At 33.9% G+C, this 16,540-nt stretch overlaps 4 protein-coding genes across 9 annotated transcripts; 3 read left to right on the top strand and 1 right to left on the bottom strand.

Moving 5' to 3' along the window:
* Positions 1-1,317: 1,317 nt before the first annotated feature.
* On the top strand, positions 1,318-2,400 carry LOC108861031 (heavy metal-associated isoprenylated plant protein 28). The gene is made up of 3 exons (XM_018634866.2): positions 1,318-1,435; positions 1,552-1,627; positions 1,851-2,400. Exons 1-3 carry the CDS (start codon positions 1,430-1,432, stop codon positions 2,237-2,239), a joined length of 471 nt encoding a protein of 156 aa, XP_018490368.1. The 5' UTR covers positions 1,318-1,429; the 3' UTR covers positions 2,240-2,400.
* A 1,989-nt stretch (positions 2,401-4,389) lies between these two features.
* On the top strand, positions 4,390-6,214 carry LOC108861030 (metacaspase-1). The gene is made up of 5 exons (XM_018634865.2): positions 4,390-4,863; positions 5,033-5,363; positions 5,431-5,551; positions 5,651-5,881; positions 5,977-6,214. The coding sequence occupies exons 1-5, from the start codon at positions 4,506-4,508 to the stop codon at positions 6,034-6,036; spliced, it is 1,101 nt and encodes a 366-aa protein (XP_018490367.1). The 5' UTR covers positions 4,390-4,505; the 3' UTR covers positions 6,037-6,214.
* Positions 6,215-7,668: 1,454 nt separating this feature from the next.
* Positions 7,669-9,622, top strand: LOC108861029 (LOB domain-containing protein 2). Of its 2 annotated transcripts, none has more exons than XM_018634864.2 (2): positions 7,669-7,705; positions 8,840-9,622. In XM_018634864.2, the coding sequence occupies exons 1-2, from the start codon at positions 7,688-7,690 to the stop codon at positions 9,461-9,463; spliced, it is 642 nt and encodes a 213-aa protein (XP_018490366.1). In that variant the 5' UTR covers positions 7,669-7,687; the 3' UTR covers positions 9,464-9,622. The 2 variants fall into 2 exon arrangements, with proteins under 2 accessions (XP_018490366.1, XP_056866916.1); XM_057010936.1 differs by having other exon boundaries at positions 7,681-7,726; positions 8,840-9,620.
* Positions 9,623-11,472: 1,850 nt separating this feature from the next.
* On the bottom strand, positions 11,473-15,075 carry LOC108861028 (transcription factor GTE4). Of its 5 annotated transcripts, none has more exons than XR_001950792.2 (6): positions 12,507-15,075; positions 12,375-12,423; positions 12,173-12,283; positions 11,994-12,082; positions 11,821-11,897; positions 11,473-11,745 (listed from the first exon to the last, which is right to left on the bottom strand). XR_001950792.2 is itself a non-coding variant. In XM_018634862.2 (5 exons), exons 1-4 carry the CDS (start codon positions 14,529-14,531, stop codon positions 12,036-12,038), a joined length of 2,232 nt encoding a protein of 743 aa, XP_018490364.1. In that variant the 5' UTR covers positions 14,532-15,075; the 3' UTR covers positions 11,473-11,745; positions 11,994-12,035. The 5 variants fall into 5 exon arrangements, 2 of the variants coding, with proteins under 2 accessions (XP_018490364.1, XP_018490363.1); XR_001950794.2 differs by having other exon boundaries at positions 11,821-11,905; positions 11,999-12,082; XR_001950793.2 differs by having other exon boundaries at positions 11,999-12,082.
* Positions 15,076-16,540: the final 1,465 nt, after the last annotated feature.

Below are 16,540 nucleotides of genomic sequence, written 5' to 3'. Positions count from 1 at the left end.
ATTACAGCCAATACAGGTCAACGGTTATTTTCATTTTTCGTAAGATTGTAGTCTAAAAAGTTTATTTTCGAAATAGATCATCTAATCTATTAATTTAGGGATTGGTTTTTATCTACTACTTATAGTTGTCATTTAGATTTGAGCTCTTTCATAGTTGTTACTAGAATATATCAAGCCTTCTATAAAATGAAACCTACCAACTTAAATTAAACCAAATCTTAACCGACATAGATAAATTGAACTTAACCAATAACATCTTTAAAATATTTTTGGTTATCTCTTAATATTATTAGATCATACAAAACTTAACCATTCTTAAATCAACAAGTTCCAAATCATTTCAAACATAAGAGAAAAAAATGTCTGACTCACAAATTATAACACCATTCAATTATATATACATTTAATAAAATATTATATATATGTCAGATATATATATATATAAATATTATACAAAAATATAAATAATATTATATTATATATATAATATTATACAAAAATATAAATAATATTATATACACATATATTAAAATTAAAATTTGACAAATCAATTTCCGCCCTTCAGGGCGGGTCAAAATCTAGTTCAACATTTAATACTCTCATACAAATAATTTGATGCAAATGCCGAGAAAATCATATACTCCCTCTGTTTTTTAAAGATGTATGTTTTAGGAATATTTTTTGTTTCAAAAAGATGTATTTTTCATATTTTCAATGTAATTTTTATCAACTAATTATGAATAATTATGAATCTCAAAAACATTAATTGTATTTCTTGAAATTCTATTGGTTTAGAAATATAGGAAATATATAATAACAAAAAACTATGCAGTAATAAGTAAATTTTAATATGTTTTATTAACAAGTGTGAAAATCTCAAAACATGTATTATTTAAAAAACAGAGGGAGTATATAATGAAACTACAATAACCGTTGAACTGACTCCAAAGGTCAACTCTCTTCTCCCATCCCTCACATTACAGCCAATACAGGTCAACGGTTATTTTCATTTTTCGTAAGATTGTAGTCTAACCGTTTATTTTCGAAATAGATCACTCAACATTCAATACTCTCATACAAATAACTTGATGCAAATGCCAGAAAAAATCATATATATAATGAAAGTACAATAACTGGCCGTTGTGGATACCCATATGAAGCAACCTCTTCCCAGCTCATCTCTTACCCTTTACAAATAAAAGGTCGGTGCAAAATAATATTTTATTACCTTACGATGGTCCCCAAGTCATTAAATGGTTTGTACTTTATACTCATAATTTTATATCAATAAAATAGTTGCGTAGCTTGAAAAGCAAGGAACACTATATATATTGCCTAGTTTGATGCATTTCATTCATCAAACTATTCATCGCAACTAAAAATTTTGCATCTGACTTACATTCAAAAAGCATCAACAGAAAGTTTCAAGATGACGGTGAGAATCATTCTTTTGGTTTTGAAAATGCTTTTTCTTGCATATTCTAAATGTTTTTTTTCCTAATCATGTGTTGTTATTTTATATGAATTTAACAATCTCTGATCCATTTTCAGACTATAGAAATGAGAGTTCACATGGATTGTGTGGGATGCGAGAGCAGAGTTAAAGCTGCCCTTCAAAAGATGAGAGGTGGAATTTGTTTGATCTCGAGCGAATTGCTTTATATATTTCTTCCTGTATATGTTACATATTATCTTTTTCAAAAAACATTTATAGAATATATACAAAAAACTATTGATATTAATAGAACTTATGGTTGTTTAGAGATGACATGGTGTGGTTAACTAAGTTTGTCAACTAATAAAGTTTGTCAAAAACAGTAAGAGATGTTAACTCTGTCGAATGAAAACAGGAGTGGATGAGGTTGAGATCGACATGGTGCAGCAGAAAGTGACGGTAACGGGCTACGCCGATCAGAAGAAAGTTCTGAAGAAAGTTAGAAAAACCGGCCGGCGAGCTGAGCTATGGCAGCTTCCTTTTAACCCTGACCACAGCTCTCTCCTTGGCGGAGGAAGCACTAGTACAAACGGTGGTTACTTCTACAACCCTCATGGCTGCAACGGGCCAATCAACCACCACGCACCGGTCCCAGGTTCTTCTTACAACTATTACAAGCATGGTTACGATAGCAACGACTATTCGTCTTACCAGCACCACCCTGTTCATGCCTCTATCTTCAGCCACCAAGCTGGTGCTAAGTTTAGCGATGAGAATCCTAATGCTGCTTGTTCTATTATGTGAAGTGTTTTTTTTTTTTGCTTACTACTTTTATGGTACGAGCGTAAGTAACTAAGTATGTAATCATAACTAAGTTCATTACTTCAAAAAAATTATGTATTTTTGTGTGCTTATGTAATGTAATTTAAGCTCAAATGGTTAATTAATTATGTTTTAACTTTTAATGTTAAGTTAATATAATTAGCAATTTTAATATGCAAACAAGTAAATCACAATTTTCATTTTTGTTTAGTTTTTTTGTGAAAATTAAGATTGCTTCCAAACTCCAAATTAAATGGTAACTAATTGAACGAAGATTTGTCAAATGAAGGAGAAATTAAGTACAGAACATCGATTTTGACACAATGAATCATCTAATAGTTCTGGTTGATCTCAACCGGTTCTACCCCTCCTTTGGACAAGTTAATGATGATCCCAACCTCTACCTACCAAATACTAAATAATAAACTATAAATCCTAATAATAAAACCTTAAACCTAAATATAAATCATAAACTCAAATAGATTGTGAAAAAATAAATAGTATAGTACAATACAGTATAATCCCTTTAAATTAATACTCTATAAATTAGTATACATTAAAAATCTCTATAAAATAATATAAGGTGGTGTTATTGGTTATATAAGTTGAAATCAACTCTATTAGATATCAAATAGGTTAGATTTTAACTTTTTTAATTCATTTACAATCAAAGATATATGATTTATTTAGATATTTATAAATTTAACATAATATCATTTGATTTCTTTAACAGAATTATAATTCATTTAAGAGGCTTCTAATATGAATTGTAATTCCAAACTCTAAAATTATTAAAAATAAAAAGTTAATTCTTACAAAAGTTATTTATATATGTATCATTCATATATTCTTCTCTGCAATTTGATAACGCAAAGAAAATCTGGGTTTGGTCAAATGATGAAAGTTATTTTCTAGGTTTGATCAAATGAAAAAATAAAAAATTAACGATGAAAATGCTTTATGCTAACTTTATAAACACAATAGGAGACACTGACTCTATAAAAAAAAATTCAATATATTTTGTAGATACAGATAATCTGGTTTGAAGTGAATTTTGGCCACTAGATGAGTTGATCACGTCGTATGTTTTTATGAATCTTGGTTTAAATAGAAGATGTCTATAAAATCACGTGGTAATAGGTTAGATTTTGACTCATATATTTTACACATAGAATGCTATCTAATCCATTCAAAATATTTCAAGTCAAATGAATTGTAAATTTCTATCAAAACTTGAATAACAGAAGATTTTAAATATTGCATTTAAATCTTTAATTAAATAACAATGGATTTCAAATCTTTTAATGAAGATATTCTATATACAACAACCAATAACACTAGATTTCAAATCTTTTAACAAAGATATTTTAAATACAATAACCAATAACACATGATTTTGATATTAGATTTAAAATCAGTCATTGAATAACACTACATTATAAAATCTAGAGAATTAACTTTAAATCCACTAACCAATAACACCCCCTAATTTTATAGTCTTAAACTGCATTTTTGATTCAATTAGTATATCGATAAATTAATAATTTCTATAAACTAATAAACAATTATAGTATTGATGTAGTTTCAACATTATTAATTTATAGAGATTTCACTGTATATGAAATTATGGAACTATCAAAATAGTATTATAATTATACGCGCAACTTCTAAATACTAAACCCAACTCTATTTTTAAATACAAAATTTTGTGATCACTAAATCTTAAACTGTAATCACTAAACCTGCACTCAAATGTAAACTAAATTTTATATTATGAAGAAAGCAATGACCGCTAGATAGATTCTTAGCATCATCACAAGCATACTTAAGTATCAACCGTCAAGTAGTCTGGTTAACATATCGAGACAAATAGAATTGAGAAGCTCTTAAAACATGAGAACATATTCTAAAAGAACATATTCTAAAAAAAATCTTAAATTTCTTCTATTTTATTATTTTTACTAATATTTTTTTTGAAAGCATTGGAAAAGAGTGGGTCAAGTTTAGGGAGTTTAGTGGGCTTTAATTAGGCTTAGTAATATTAAATTGGCTTGAGAATAAGCCCAGTAAAAGTCAAAGTTGGTGTTTGGTGACTGGTCAGAACCTACTCTACCTTTCTTTTTTCCATTAAGTGCGCCTCCTCTAATAATTGACTCCTCCTCGTCTTCCTCACGCGTTCTCCTCTCCATCCTCATCAGATTCTTTCACCGGAGAGTATCATCATCATCATCACAACATTCCCTCAACCATGTACCCTCCTCCGATGCTCGTCAATTGCTCCGGTTGCCGGACTCCTCTCCAGCTCCCATCCGGCGCCCGATCCATACGCTGCGCTCTCTGCCAAGCCATAACTCACATCGCCGATCCCCGCACCGCTCCTCCTCAACCGCCTTCCTCCGCCGTCTCTCACCAGCCTCCTCCACAAGTCCCCGCGCCCCTAGGCCAGCTCCCTCACCCCCACGGCAGGAAGAGAGCTGTGATCTGCGGTATCTCGTACCGTTTCTCTCGCCACGAGCTTAAGGGATGCATCAACGACGCTAAGTGCATGCGTCACCTTCTCATCAACAAGTTCAAATTCGCCCCTGATTCCATTCTCATGCTCACCGGTAAATAAAAAAAAATGACCGTGATGGTCCTTTAAACTGATTAAACTGATTTTTAGAAACCGAATCGGACGTCTAAACCGACTTTTAGAACGCTGTTAATAAAAGTTAAAACACATTTTAATTTTTTTTTTTATTCCTTTACTCATGATGATGTTAACTGTTGATGCAGAGGAAGAAACTGATCCGTATCGTATCCCTAACAAGCAAAACATGAGGATGGCATTGTATTGGCTGGTGCAGGGATGTACAGCTGGCGACTCGCTTGTCTTTCACTACTCTGGTCACGGCTCCCGTCAGAGAAACTACAACGGTGATGAAGTCGATGGCTACGATGAAACGCTCTGCCCTCTCGATTTCGAAACTCAGGGGATGATTGTTGATGATGAGATCAACGCGACTATTGTACGACCTCTTCCTCATGGTGTCAAGTTACATTCGATCATCGATGCTTGTCATAGTGGCACCGTTCTTGATTTACCTTTCTTGTGTAGAATGAACAGGTTAGTGGTTTACTTTTTTTTTACTGCTTGTTATTACTGGAGATTCTTATTTTTGTTTTTGGAACAGGTCTGGGCAGTATGTGTGGGAAGACCATAGGCCAAGGTCAGGTCTGTGGAAAGGAACAGCTGGTGGAGAAGCTATATCTATCAGTGGATGTGATGATGATCAGACTTCCGCGGATACATCAGTAAGTGGAATGAGTCTAAAGTCATATATGTCTTGTATTTATAGCTGTGTTCCTCAGACTCATTATTGAAGCCATGCGTGTGTGTGTGTGTATATACAGGCGTTGTCAAAGATCACGTCTACTGGTGCTATGACTTTCTGTTTCATTCAAGCGATTGAACGCAGCCCACAAGGGACAACCTACGGAAACATTCTGAACTCGATGCGTACTACAATAAGGAATACAGGGAGTGGAGGTGGTATTAATGTTGGTGGTGGCGGTGGTGGAGTTGTCACGAGTGTGCTGTCCATGCTTCTGACCGGGGGAAGTGGTATGGGTGGATTAAGACAGGTACAATTCCTTGTTTCACGTACTTTTTTTTTCTTTGTTGATGATATAGATTGGTAGTAATAATGTGTGTTGTGTGTTTAATTATGTTTTGGCAGGAGCCTCAACTCACTGCGTGTGAGCCATTCGATGTCTATGCAAAGCCTTTCATTCTTTAGTAAAGACAACTTATTGTATAGCGACTGTGATGAGAATCTGTCCATTATATTTATGTAATAATCTTTTTTTTTCCTTTCCCAAAAGCATAAATTGAAAGACATTGATTCGTTGCTTTAATAAGGATATGATATGCTATATGTCTATGCTTATACTGTTATATATGCGGTACTTACTATCCTTTTTCGTTCTATAGTTTGATGTCTCTAATTCACGTAGTAAACGTGGAGAAATTCATACGTAACAAAAAGATATAGACAACGCAAATTGCGTATTTATTAATCATTTATAAATAACAAGGCATCTTCACAACTATCCATAATGCATATAGAGACCCTAATACATAAGAACATGGTAAAGATTCCTATTATACATAACTAAGAGCAAGAACAAAATGTGCAATTTTCATTGTTTATTTCCATGTTATCTATTGCTAAGAAAGTAAATTATCTAAACCAAACTAGTATTAGTTTTTAACTTATTCTTATGCTGACTGTTCACACTAGACGCTATGTATGAACGTTTGGATGTCTAATCGGATTTGTTCAAGTTTAATCGGATTTTAGTCTTTGGAACATGAAATATAGCTCTATTCGGATATTTTATAAGTTCGTTTCGAATTCAGTGGTCTTCTCGATTTTGATTTTAGTAACATCGTAAACTCATTTTCAATTCGTTTTGGTTTTGGTTTTGGTTATTCAAAAGTATATGTTTTGATTCATAAACTTGGAAAGTTTAAACAACTTGCCCTAACCAAATATTGCTTGCATGATTTTTTTAATCGAAAGACTATTATATTACTCAAATTTGAAGTGGTCTAATATTATTTGCATGATTAAAGAATGATCAAAGAATGATTGTTAAGAAAAAACATATAAATAAAATTAGCGACCATCAATTCTATTAACATAGAAATATTATTTACACTAAAAATAAAATAATATTTTTGAAATTTGGAAGAAAACTTATCCATAATTAAATTTCAGATGTAACCTGAAACATAAAAATTTCAATAGTTGACCAAATACTAAAAGTATTCATTAAATAATAAATATAGTATTTGAGCTAATTATTAATGTTATGAATATTTATTGGGATTTTGAGTATATTAGATACTTATTCATGATTAGATTAAAGTTTGGTATGCCTTTTTTTTGGATTATGAATTTTTTTTCAGATATCTGTTTGAATTTGGATCTGATTTAGATTTTTTTTTTTTGAACACAGGATCTGATTTAGATAAAACCCACATAAAACAGGACCCATTCAAATTTTATGTCAAATTCAGTTTTGTTTGGAATTTACCTTTTCGGACCGGGTCGGTTTGATTTTTTCGGTTTGATTTTTTTTATCCATCCCTTGTTTACACAATTTAATCCCAAAATACTGAAAAATAATAACAACTTCATTGAAATTATAGTTTCCAGATTCTAATAATAAATCATTAAAAATATTTAAAAATCGATTTATTAAGTTGTTATTCTCCTTTTGACATGGGCAACCTAAAATCTCATAATCGACCTTTTCATCCAAACACCCTTTTCTTTCATTGAACCAAACAATCTTTTCGTGTTCTCTAGAACTCTTTGTGCACCATTAATATCCCTTTGTCATTGATATAAAGACATATCTCCACTCGCTATTTACCCACAAATGAAGGAAAGACAAGAGGTTTGTATGACCCTTCTTACAGTTATGTTCACTACACTATTCTTCTGAGTGACATTTTTTTTTTCTCTCTTTCCTTGTGAGTTATGAGTATATAGTATATACGGTTATGGTGTATTGGTGTGGCTATATTTTAATCATTTTATCATGCTCCTTGATACATACATTCATGTATTATTAATATATATGTAGACGTACAAGTGGTTCTCATAATCTTTAGAGCTCTAATATGAATTAGTTGTTATACTTTAGATATTTAGTACATTTTCTCTTTTTGTATATTAAGAATGGTTGAAAGACCATATAACGTATTCGGATCTCTTCGTATCAAAAGATTCCTCATGTTGCGTATGCTTCATATTTTACTCCTAATTATATTCCAAATCGATAAATATATTTAGAGCATTTTACCAAAAAAATCGATAAATATATATCTTAGGCATTTTATATGTCTTATGTTGTCAACACAAAATTTGTAATTTTGTCCTTTTGAGTAGAATTTGTTTTTTTTCACAAAAAATGCATAAATTTATATCTTAGGCATTTTATATGTCTTATGTTGTCAACACAAATTTTGAATTTTTTCCTTTTGAATAGAATTTGATTAAAAAGAGAAAGAAACGAAATATCTTTTTTTTGGTGTAAAAATAATTTTATTTGGTAAACGATAAAGAATATAATAGAGTTTTTTTCTTAAAACATATGTAAAACTCTAAAATAACACCTTTTATTTAAAAAAATTGTATACATAAATTTATGAATCCAACGTTTCTGTAGACTACGACATGTAAACTACTGTTTGCGCTTTTTGTTGCTATATTGTGTCACTACTTTGATTTACAGAAAAAAAAAACATTTGTGTAAATCTGCAACGTATCTTTTTGTAAATCAAATATAAATTAAATTAGTTTCCAGAGAAATACAATTAATTTTATATCCAATCATCACAAAATCAACTATTTGTTAAAAATATCTCTAACCTAATTAGATCCAAAACATCAATTAGTCAAAATAACTCAACAAACCCTAGACTGATCATCTAGTCAGATTCCTTCTCAACTTATGATATAGTCTCTCAACCTGATTGATCACAATCATTTATATATATGTTTAATATTTCATATTTGTAACTACTAGGAAGATGACATGATGCAAAGGAACTCTAACAACAGTAACATCTCCAGTAACTCACCGCCACATCAAGCTTGTGCTTCATGCAAACACCAACGAAAGAAATGCAACAACGAATGCATCTTATCACCTTATTTCCCCGCTCGTAAGAACAAGGAGTTTCAGGCAGTTCACAAAGTGTTTGGTGTAAGTAACGTACAGAAAATGGTACGGATCGTACGTGAAGAGGATCGCACCAAGCTGTCTGAATCATTGACATGGGAAGCTCTATGGAGACAGAAAGATCCGGTCCTTGGCTCTTACGGAGAGTATAGGAGGCTAAGTGAAGAGCTCAAGCTGTACAAAAGCGTAGTTCATAACCAACCGCTCGTTACTTGGAATAGTAGTAATAATCAACAACGTGTATTCAACAATAGCAATAACAACAAGAACGGATTAGCGGTAAACTCGAGTGACTCTGGTGGGTTTAGTGTCGTTAATAACAATGGTGTTGGTGTGAATCGAGAGATTATAAACGGTGGATATACATCAAGGAATCTGCAAGGAGGCTGGGGAAATTTAAAGCAAGATCAACGGCAACAATATTATGCAGTGATTAATGGGTTTAAACAACATCATCCCCCACACTAATTCTGGCTTACATTTTATAAGTTCTAATGGATACGAATCCTGTCAGTAGATAATTAAGCGCTTAATATTTACAAATTGTTGAGTTGTTTTTTCTTCTTTTTTAATTTTATTGCAATTCGTGGTGTATTTATATGTAAACTAGTAATTGGTGCGTATAAGAGTAAGTTTTTAAGGGATTAAAATTCGTTAACGAGCTTAATGGTTGAACGGAGTTTTCGGTTAAATGCAAACTTATTGAAACGTGTAAAATCCGAACGTCATAATCACTAGGTGGACATTTTGTTTTAATTACAGGTTTAGTCTGCCTTCGGTTCAGTGTAATTGGATCTAAAAAACATTAACCATACTTTGGTTTGGTTTATGTTAGTTTGGTTTGATTTTACTTTGGTTTGGTTTGTGTCCAGTTTAATTTAGTTTTGTTTGTGTTTTTTCCAGTTCCATCAAATTAATTTTTTAGTTTTTTTCTATTCAGTTATAAAAATATAATTTATAAAACATAAATAAATCATCATGTGGCACTAAATTATTATTTTTATATTTAAATATAAAACTAAATATCACAATAAAAATAGAAGATATAATCTAGTAAATTTATATTATTATCTTTAAAAACAATATAACTATCATAAGTAACTTTTTGGTTTTGAATAACTTTTTGGTTTAAATAATTTTTTGGTTTTAAATATTACTGTATGAGATTTATATATTTTTATCTTATTTTTAGTTGTGTGTATTCTATTCATTTAAAAGTAAAATGTATAAATTTTTGTTTAGTTGTTTAGGTTAAATGGTTAAATAAACTAAATCTTAATTTTATTAGTATATTTAATTAATCTAACTAAAAACATTTCAGTTTTTCGGTTTGAACCAGTGTTGTTAAAACCGGACCGGCAAGTGAACCGGACTTTTTTTGGGTCATGGGTCAATGTGGTTCGATCAGGTTCGATCCGGGTTTGATTAGACTAAACTAAATTTAATGATATTTTGAATATGTATATTCTTACAAAGATAAAGATCATATCAAATAAAATATTTCAATAACCATAATATTTAGAATTTTTTAAAAAGTAACAAATTAAAAATGTAATAAAAGTAATAGAACAATGTAATAGTCCAAATCTCAAATCAATAGAAAAACATATTTAATTTTTATTCTCCGGATTTTTGTCACTCCAAATCTTCATCATCTTTACAAAAATTATAGACACATTAGTTAAAAATTTATACTATGAAATAAAATTAAAAATTATACCATGATTGAGTTCTTCAAATCTAAGTTTTCAATTCTTAAAATCTTCGAAACAAAAACAATACTTTGAGAAGTAGATATCTTGTGAGTTGCAATCTTGCATAGACGTCAAAGACTCAAGAGAAAAATATGAGATGGCTTTACCTTATTAATCTGAATCCTATTTTTATTTTAAAAAGGAAATTTTAATTGTTTTATTAATAAATTTTTGATTTAATACAAGAACCAGGGTTTAGCCGGTTCGTTGGGTCGCCGGTTCACGGATTTTTAACGGTTTAATAGGGGCTTTTAACCGATTCAATTATAGTTGGGTTTTGGCATTAACCCAACCCGCATTTGTATCCGGTTCATGGTTGAACCTGGTCCGACCGCCGGTTCGGTCCGGGTTTAATAACACTGGTTTGAACTCAAACTAAATCATTTGGATTGATAAAATTCTGAATCAAATTGTTTAGACATATTTTGGTTTGGTTGGAATCGGTTTATTTACATATTTTAGTTTGGTTTGAATCGGTTTAAATTCAATTAGATCAGTTTGGTTTGGTTTTGTTGTCCATTCCTAGTCACAACAAATGTGACTCATAAGAGCTTACGAGAAAAACTTTTGTGAAAATTGAAGAATATTTTAAGGCAAGCATGTTTTGGAAGGCATAGCAAAGAGAATCTGTTGTGATGATTTTTGCTGATTGAAAAGCCCTAAACTAAGAAATATAAAAGAGTCAACCAACTAAACAGCTAAAGACCAGAGAACGAGCACGAGAACGAGGGAGAGGCAGAGATATACAAAAGTACCAAAACAGACCAAACCAACCCTACGGTTACATAAAGTAGACACCCCAACCACATAATCAAACTACCAACTCTAAAAGAAAAAAAAGAATATGTTACTTTTTACTCTTAACAGTCGTGAATATAATACAATCTTTCCTTCCACAAAACCACGTTGCAATACTTCTGCCTCAAGCCTGTACGTCACCTCATCTTCAACCTCCCAAATGCTCTTCTAACTATACCTTCCATCTTTTTAAACGCCCTGTTTCACCACAAAGCATCAAGGCTCTTGTTTAATAATAATATATCCATAAGGAACCAAGAATTATGAACTGACCAGATGGGAACAAGCCAATCAAATACAAATGTATTACAACCATGCCAAAACAGAGCCAAGTAAGATGCCGTTGAAATCTATACCACTAACACAAGTGTTATTTAGCAAACAGCCGACAAAAGCTTCTTATTAACAGATTAACAATGGATGATAGATATGGATCTTGGGATGACCTTACATATTTGTCAACACCAGTCCCTCTTGTACAGCAGTGTCTAGGTCTGATCTGATCCAGATGACGAAGAGCTATCGCTGTCTGAATCTGCAAACCAAACGCAGAGAGCGTTTTAGTCACTAAAATCACAACAGCACCAAGTAATACATTAGTTAGATTATCTAGAAGAGAAAGTACCACTAGAAGAGCTGGAACCACTGGAAGAGCTGCTTGAACTACTTGATCGACTTGCCTCATTGTTTTGCTTCTCCACTTGAGAAGGTAACGGTGTAGGGAGTGTCTTTTTAGCTGATAAGACAAAGCATAAACAATTATAATCCCTACGTAGTTCACACCAAACAGAGGTTACCGGAACTCACAAAATGGCCTGTAAAATTACCTGTGTTGCCACCCTCCCTAGAAAACTCACGTGCCACTGGTGCTGGAGCCTGTAATAAAAGAAAATATATATACAGATGAACATACAGATTAAAGAAAGAAAAAAAAAAGTGAATTCAGGATAAGTAAGTACCATCTGTTGTTGGCCATTCCTCTCGGCTTCTGCTCTAGCTTGCATAGCCAGCTCAGCTTTTCTCTTTTTCTTGCTCAATCCCTTTTTGTAGTTTATTACAAATCTGTCCAACTCCCACAGCGTCTCCGGATCAACACTATCAATATCGACTTCAATTTCTTCATCCCTTAGCTTCACAGCGGTGTTCCTCCTGTTAACAATTTGTACAATCGCATCTAATTTGTCTGGAGGCAAATTCTGTAAGTGGCCACTAAGCTTCTGCTTCTCTTCATACGTCATATCTCTTTTATTCGGTTCGTTTGCCTTTGGCTTCTTCAGAGCAGGGGTCCTTCCAGAAGGTGTTCCACTGGTCGGTGTTCTTCCAGGCGTTGTTGTCGGTTTTGGGTGCTGCTGCAAGTCCGCAGGGCGACTACTCCAATCCGTTGTATTCCTCACATTGATAGGCGGTGGCGGCATCGTAGGACCCAGTCTAGACCTCATTGTAGAAGCTGGCAGATTCATCTCATAAGCAGTGACAAATCTCATTTCACGATTATAATCTGACTCTATAACAGCCCACCTCTCCTCAAACATCTGTAATAGCACTTGCGCCATGATATGGACATCTTGTCCTGGTGGGTTGTAAGTCATGGCATTGTGGAAAGTAAGTCTAACATCCTCCGCAAATTCTCTTGGCGACTTGTAAAGATTATTTGTTAGCGTAGACTTGACAGTTCCCAAATCCATAGGGTGTTCGATAATGGTAAAGTAATCATGCAAACCTAGACCCTTCACATCTACAGGAGCATTGAACACCCAACCGTGCTTATGCTTCATCAGCCTTTCTAGTAGAGCGTTGCAGTTCTTGAAAACTTTAGAGCCTGCACCAAAACCATGCCCAACCTCCCCTCCATACTTCTTTGCACTTGACTTTGATTTCTTGTTACTCTCTGCAGGTGGCAACTTGTCACCAAGCAAGAACTCTGAAGTTCTATAAAACTGATTGGCCTTAGGTGTTCTTTTCTCTTTCTCCACATGCTCATTAACTCCTTGAGTATTCTCCAACACTGATATACTGAGTTGATTCAAAGGCCTTGGCACTCTGATGACCTCACGAGGAAGTCCAGCTGATGCGAACCCGGAGAGAATCCTTCCTCCTCCGTTATTGATACCAGTGTTAGCCAAAAGGGGAGAGTCATTGTACGCACCAATCTCCCCCTCTTTGTCCTCAATCTTCTTAACCAGACCTCTGACCACGTTAAGCTGAACTTCAAGCTTCTTCCTGATCTCCTCTTTCTGTTGCCTAGATTTGGAGGCTACATGTATCCTTATCCGTCCATCTACATCCTCCTCCATTGGCATGCTTTCAGCAGCAGTAGCACGGATGTTCTGAACAGAATCAGTGGCATCTCTTTCCACAAGGTTAGCTTCTTTAACAAGGTGATCTTCATCTACCACGTGGACATATTCCTCATCCTCAGAAGACACTTCAATGGGATTCTTGTCAACAACAACAACAACATTATTAGCATCTTCAGCTGATAGGGCTTGGGAAGGTGCATCAATAGCCTTCTTGTCAACAATCATGGTAGTAGTTACATCTTCTTGGGAAAGGCTTTTAGGAGGTGGTTCCTTGATAGAGTTCTCATCAACAACCACTGTATTGACATCATCTTGAGTTGTGTTCACATCATCCTCACCCAAAGGACGACCTGGAACAGGTTGTATAACGTTCTTATCAGTAGCGGCCAAACTGGTATCAACCTGAGGCGTTTCAGTCAATTTGTCAGAATCATCAACAGGTGCTTCTGCTGCAGTGGCCTCAAGATGATCCTCATCCACAGACACTCGAGCTAGAGTTTCAGGAGGACTCACATGATTGTTTTCTGATTTCCCCTCTGGTTTATCGCCGCCACCGCCTCCTTCGAATGCAAAGAAGGGTGAATGTTTCCTCTGGCCTTTACCTTTCCTCGTATAGACTCTAATGCTTTGCTTCTTCTCTCTAGCTCTGCCGGTTGCTTCTCCGTTAACAGGCTCCGAAGCCATACATGTACCTCAAAAACCCTAATTTCACAAACGAATTGTTCTCGATTGATGCCTTATCTTCACTTCTCTCGAGAGTAATCCCTCAAATCAGACTCTGACCAAAACATCCTCCACCATGAGAATCCTGAGAAACCCTAATTATAAAACGAAACCTCCGTTTCGATTTCAGAGAGTGTGCAGAAACTTTGAGACTGCAACAGCACCACGGAATTAGGGTTTTTACGTCGCGGAGATGAATTTAGATGTCGAGTTGAAAAAAAAATCTCCGAGAAATATATGGATTGGGTTTTTGACGAGAAGAGAGACAATTAGGTTATTTGAAAATTTCTATGTGCTTCGAGATCGACACAAACCTTGGGGAGAAAGGATGAGGTGAGAAAATGAAAGCAATATTGGTGTTTGAGAGGTGAATCGAAGGGAAGCTGACCTTCGAGTTTGGGAGAGACAAGGCGCCGCAGAGAGATGAAGAACAGCAACCCGTGTTTGATTTTGCCTTTTTCTTTTAACCCGACCCGGATCTTTTTAGGGTTGGGCCGAAAACAGAATCAATTGGGCGTAACTCAGTTTTAAAGTTAAAAGAGAAAATATATATTTTGATAGGGAAAATTCCATATTAATACACAACTTTAATTACTATTTCCAACTTAATACACAACTTTTGAGAATGACCAGAAAAAAACACAAACTAATTTTTTTCTCTCTTTTAATACTTCTACTAAATCCAGAGTATCCAGATTACGTTGGCTCGTTGACGCCATTATCAAGACTGTTAACACCGTAACATACTCGTTACTTTTGCCGTTTAACACTAACTCATGGTTAATAAACTAACCTTAAGCTTAAATATTCTCAAATGAAACCCTAATTTATCTTCATCCATTAATAGAGAGAAGGAAAGAGAATCAGAGAGAGAAGGAAAGAGAATCAGAGAGAGATGATCAAAGCCAAAACTCAGGATATGGGTCTAATGGAAGTCACGGTGGAGCGAGTTTTGGCACAGCAATGGGAGATATAAAGTGTTTGCGTTGATTATCAGCCATTGTTATGAAAGCTTGGACGGACGATAATCTGGGAAGAAGGTGTAATTGTTGGGTTACAATCAAAGCTGAAGAAGATGCAGGTAATAGGAAATTATAATTTGGGTGAAGTTGACAGTGGCGTAGATGAACGAAGAGCAGAGAAATCAGATATTTTGACTGCAATTGAGAATGAAAAAATAAAGCTGAAAACTGAACTTGTAAATATAAGAGAACTAAAAACGTTGTTGCCGTAATGTAAAAACTACAAGTTGTTTTTCATATTCAATAAAAATAAGTTTCTGTAATACTCTGTTTTCTTTCATAAAAACAGAGCACGTTGATTACAAAACAGAGCTTTGTGTCTTGTTCAAGAAGAAACAATATTTTCTAACAGCAGCTGGACAATTTGTAATCCTATCGTTGGGTGTGTTTTTTTGGAGTTGTTTCTGTGATTGTCCATGGCTTAAAGTAATTAGTCGTTGTTCTTATATGCTTGTCTTGTTGGTCGTGTCTGATTGTGGTATTATTTGTGTGGTTAGTAGTGTTGTTTCTATCAAATATTTGTACTCTTGATTCCTCTGTCTGATATGAACTCCTCGAAAACTGACCATGTCAAGAGATCCGGGTCGACAAACAAATCTCTAACACAAACTCCACCACTGTAAGAGAACTTCTCTTTTTCGTATGACATAGAACCGCCATAGCGAATCTTCATCTTCAAAGCACCATCAATGTTACTGTAAACAAAAAACAGCAACAACGAGTGATTCTCAGAAGAAATAACAATTGTAAAAACAAAAGATGATCACAATGGTTTCTAACTCTAACCTCATCTTCGTATTCGTAAGTCACTGTCGGAGTCTACACTGCAATAACGAACATTCCGATAGAGAGAAGAGAAGCAAACGATGTTTTATCTTGTGAAAATCGATGAGAGGTGTTGGGGAAGTTAGGGTTTTCTTTTTGAGGGGAATACAAGGGTAAACGAAT

The sequence above is a fragment of the Raphanus sativus genome, chromosome 5 (assembly GCF_000801105.2).
Source record: "Raphanus sativus cultivar WK10039 chromosome 5, ASM80110v3, whole genome shotgun sequence".
In the NCBI taxonomy this organism is placed as follows: domain Eukaryota; kingdom Viridiplantae; phylum Streptophyta; class Magnoliopsida; order Brassicales; family Brassicaceae; genus Raphanus; species Raphanus sativus.
This window is presented reverse-complemented; position numbering and strand designations above follow the sequence as displayed.